The sequence below is a fragment of the Montipora foliosa genome, chromosome 1 (assembly GCF_036669935.1).
Source record: "Montipora foliosa isolate CH-2021 chromosome 1, ASM3666993v2, whole genome shotgun sequence".
Classification (NCBI taxonomy): Eukaryota; Metazoa; Cnidaria; class Anthozoa; order Scleractinia; family Acroporidae; genus Montipora; species Montipora foliosa.
In genome coordinates, this window is record NC_090869.1 from 56,796,729 (window position 1) to 56,800,812 (window position 4,084).

The following is a 4,084-nucleotide window of genomic DNA, read 5'->3' on the forward strand; positions in this document are numbered from 1 at the left end:
TATTCTCCATTTTTGGGCGACTGGGCCTTTGCTCGTCACGGAATCTTCCCCGTATAAAAAAGGCTCAGCTGTTAAACTAAGTTCAGTGGTCTGACCTTTCCAGAATGTAGTCGGCTTGGCAGGATTAGCTTGAGGGGCTTCAGTATGAATGAGACCACAATCTACCACTGAACTGAACTGATGTCCAGCTTCGTTATCAAGAATATCGCAGTTTAAAAAAGCTTCCACGGGTCTGCACTTTGCACTGCACGAGCTAACGGGAATGTAATCCCACGCGTTTCTGAGATATTTCGCACCGAGAATCATGCATCGGATCATGGCCTAGGATTTTGAACGACGAGAAGAGCCTTTATTATCCTGGCCCCAGTTGTTCGAAGGGTGGATAGCGCTATCCAATGGATAACTCAATTGGTTTTGCTAGTGTTTATCCGCAGGATTGTGATTTATCCGGAGCGCTGTCCAACCGAGGCCTAACCTTTCAGGAGTCCTGGGACGAATGGATGGTATCCCACAAGGCTATGAACATCCGGGACTGTCAGTAGCCATTTTGTGCTCGTTGAAGTTGTCGAAGTTTAATTAAGGCTGTAAGTTTTCTAAGCTAAGATTTCTGCTAATTTGCCGGAAAAATGGTCAAGGGAGGAACTCATGGAGATGACATTGGGTATGGGTACTTTTTTCCCAATTAACATTACCGTGAAATATGAATTAATCGTTCCTTATCAGTGTTTGCTGGCAAATGAGGCTGGTGGGTATTTCGTGGTTTACACGTGGTTGAATTTGTTTTTTCTTGTTTTCTGGCCACTTTCGTATCTCAAGCAAAATCTTCGTCGGTGGATTGTCCCATGAAACGAATGAAGGTTAGTTGTCAAAAACAGTTATGGCAAAAAAAACGTGCTGGCACATGCATATTGTCAGTCTTGTTGATAATCGAAAAATTATTGCCTTAGCTCTTTTGGCTTGTTCAACGTCTTCAACTCGAAAGCGTAGGCACAAAAGAGTTACAACAGTAAAAAATATTAACGGTTCTCTCTTTTAATATGAAATATGGGTGTGACAGTCTTTAATATTATTGTGATAGATTAGGGCTTTTTTAGCTGTGGTGAGGTTGTTGCAAGAAAACTCCATGGCCGGGCTGCTTTATTTTCATTCACTTCTGTAAGAAGATGTGGGACATTGTTGTAGTCCCTTAATCAGAAGTTCTTGATTATCAAAACAGTGGTGTTAACAAAAAATATAGAGATACAGTATTGAGAGACTCGTACACTTGCTAATCTTAAAGAATTCTGCATTCTCAACTCTTTATGCATGTATCCCATGTTTTGTCACAGAGTCCTTGAAAAACCATTTTTCAAGATTTGGCGAAGTAACTGATGTAGTTGTGATGAGAGATCCCAGTAATAAGAGGCCAAGGTATTTTTGGACTACATGTAGTTAAAATGGTCAGAATGCTCTGTGACTTTCTTTAGTATTTTCTGTAAGACTGATGGTCTCACAAAGTTAGTATTAGTGATAATCAAGGACTGATTGTTCAAAATGTTGAGGTTGACAGAGGTACAGCTGTACATGCAGAGATGTAAGCAGACACCAAAAGTAGACACTTGAAAGACCTACATATTAATGTTCAATTCCTTGAAAGAACTTTCTGTTTGGGAAAAAGATATCAGACATCGTATGATCTCTTGACAGAAAGAAAATCCTAAAAAAATGTATGTGATTGATCAAACTGAACTTTTTTAGCATTAATGTTAGATATTTAATAAGAAATTTAATAAGAATTAAGTGACCTCTGATGTGAAAACAGACTTCTGGTATTTTCTGTTCAATGGCTTATATAAAGCTCTTTGGTACCCATTAGAGTGTTAGCTTGGAAATGTCACTGTTGTGCTTTTTTTACATGTATTTGCCTGATGAAGGTGTTGAGAAGAGCTATATGACCCACTGGAAAAAATAATTATATCAGAAAAATCTTACCAATCCCTGTAAGGTGTTGAGAGTAAAATTACATGTAATATTTCCAAGCTGTTGCACTCGTTCAGCCTTGTTGAATACTGTGGCCAAATGCATTAAATAATGCTGTTCTTACCTGAGAACAAAAGAAATGTTGGACAATGTTGAAGACTATGTTAGATGGAAATCAAACTTTGCTTATCATCATCCAACATCGTCCAAAATTGTGGCCAACTGAGTGCAACATGTTGGATCTGTTTGGCCAGGCTTCAGTAAGCACTTTGAGCACATTGCTGACCATGTTGGTGCCATTTAAAGTTGAAAGTTGTATTTGAATCAGCATTTCAATGTATGCTAAAAGAAAGGTGATGTGAAAAATGAGGCATTTTGAAATGAAATCCTTGGTGAAAGTGTTACCATTGTCTTACAAAACTTGTTGTAAATAGAATTAAGAAAGCATTGATTACAACCCATACACTTATTGAGCCATCCTGTTAAAGCACGTGTGAACTTGGAAAATAGTATAAAACCCACAGTCACCAGAGGTTTTTCTCTCCTGTTGAAAGCTAGAAAAGGCGTGCATGCAAACTGGTTAAAAAGAAACCAGTGTGAAACCTTGAATGTTTTTCTACTAGAGGTCACATTTTTTTGTTCGCTTGTTTAATTGAATAATACTTATTGTGTTGTTTTCTTTTGAAGGGGCTTTGGATTTGTTACTTTCCGAGACCCAAACTCAGTAAACGACGTAGTTAATTCCAACAAGCCCCATGTGGTAGATAAGAAAACGGTATGTCTCTTTCATGAGTTACATATACAAACAGGCACAGTGCAGCTTTTTCTTGTGTCAGTTGATGTACAGTACATGTAGGGGTGTACATTGTAATAGCCACTATCAAAAACACCATAATACTCTTTTGTTTGTCCCTGCAAAGTATTGCATAAGTATTGTTTTTATTTCCTCTTAGGTCTGGATAGTAGCAGGTATATCAATATTTTTAGAAACAACACAACAGTGAACACTTTTAAAATTTAAAGAGATGTTTTGACAGAAACTTCTGTCATCTTCAGTTTAAAGTACAAAGTACAGAGTTGAATATATAGTGTGAACCAAAATGCTAATTACCGGTAACTATTAGAACAAAAGGAAATGTGTAATTTAAACTGAAGATTACAGAAGTTTCTGTCGAAACATGTTTTTAAATAATAAAAGTGTTGTGTTGTTCCTCTTAGGTCTTACAATGGTCCAAGAGAAACTTGAAGCAATGCTTCTGCAAAATTTTGGATGGACAAACAAAGAGTGTTATCACTTATGGTATTTTTGACATTGGCTACCTGGTAATTTCTTTTTCAAAGAGAACCTTCATTCCAATACAAAAACAACCTCTAGCCACAGAAAAAGTTTACTATTCAATTGATTTGATTTTTTTCGAGGAAAACGTTTTTATTGAAAATAGTGAACTTCAGAATCAGTTACAGCAGTTTTGTGTTTAACTTTCCTGTTTGTTTCCCATCTTGAACAATTCTGATGTGTTCCTGGTTACCCATGTACATGTATTGTTATCATACAGAAGCTCTTTTTGTCGGGGCAAATAGGACAACAGAATCACATGACTGTTATTATTATTACTGTTATTCCAGATGGCAGTGCCTGGAAAATTTGTCAGTCAAAATAAGGAGATTCTAAAATGAAATATTTTTTTCCACAAAGAAAATGATGGTAAACAATATTTCTACAGGCCTCCCTTTAATGCAGTTGTCAAAATTTTTAAGAATAAAGTACAGTGTATAACTGTAACAGAACATTCATACACATTGTTAATTTTGATCTTTGCACTTCCATTTTTAGCAAACATTACACATTACATGTACTTACAGTGCGTTTCACAAAACTTTTGACAAACAGTTTCCGAACTTTGTTTGAAATTCCTGAAGTTTGCTACAAATTTGGCAATTTCATTACGTAGTTGTTATTCAAATTGTGAACTTAGAAACAAAGTTGTGAATTTCACCATGAACTTCGTTGGGAAGTTAAGGAGTTTGTTGCGAGAGAAGTTCGCACCGTTCGGTGTATAAAATTTCACGGAATTTTCTTAGAAGTTGGGGTTATGTTGATTGCGAATTACTGGTTTTAAAATGG

The 4,084-nt window shown here is 36.4% G+C and overlaps 1 protein-coding gene across 1 annotated transcript in view; it reads left to right on the top strand.

Annotated features, from left to right (window-relative positions):
* The first annotated feature begins 507 nt into the window (after positions 1 to 507).
* LOC138002313 (RNA-binding protein Musashi homolog 2-like) overlaps positions 508 to 4,084 on the top strand; it is a 20,289-nt gene continuing 16,712 nt past the window's right edge. The window contains exons 1-4 of the mRNA XM_068848379.1: positions 508 to 661; positions 817 to 857; positions 1,329 to 1,410; positions 2,647 to 2,734. Coding sequence (XP_068704480.1) covers positions 627 to 661; positions 817 to 857; positions 1,329 to 1,410; positions 2,647 to 2,734 — 246 coding nt within the window. The 5' untranslated portion in view covers positions 508 to 626. The remainder of the gene's footprint in view (positions 662 to 816; positions 858 to 1,328; positions 1,411 to 2,646; positions 2,735 to 4,084) is intronic.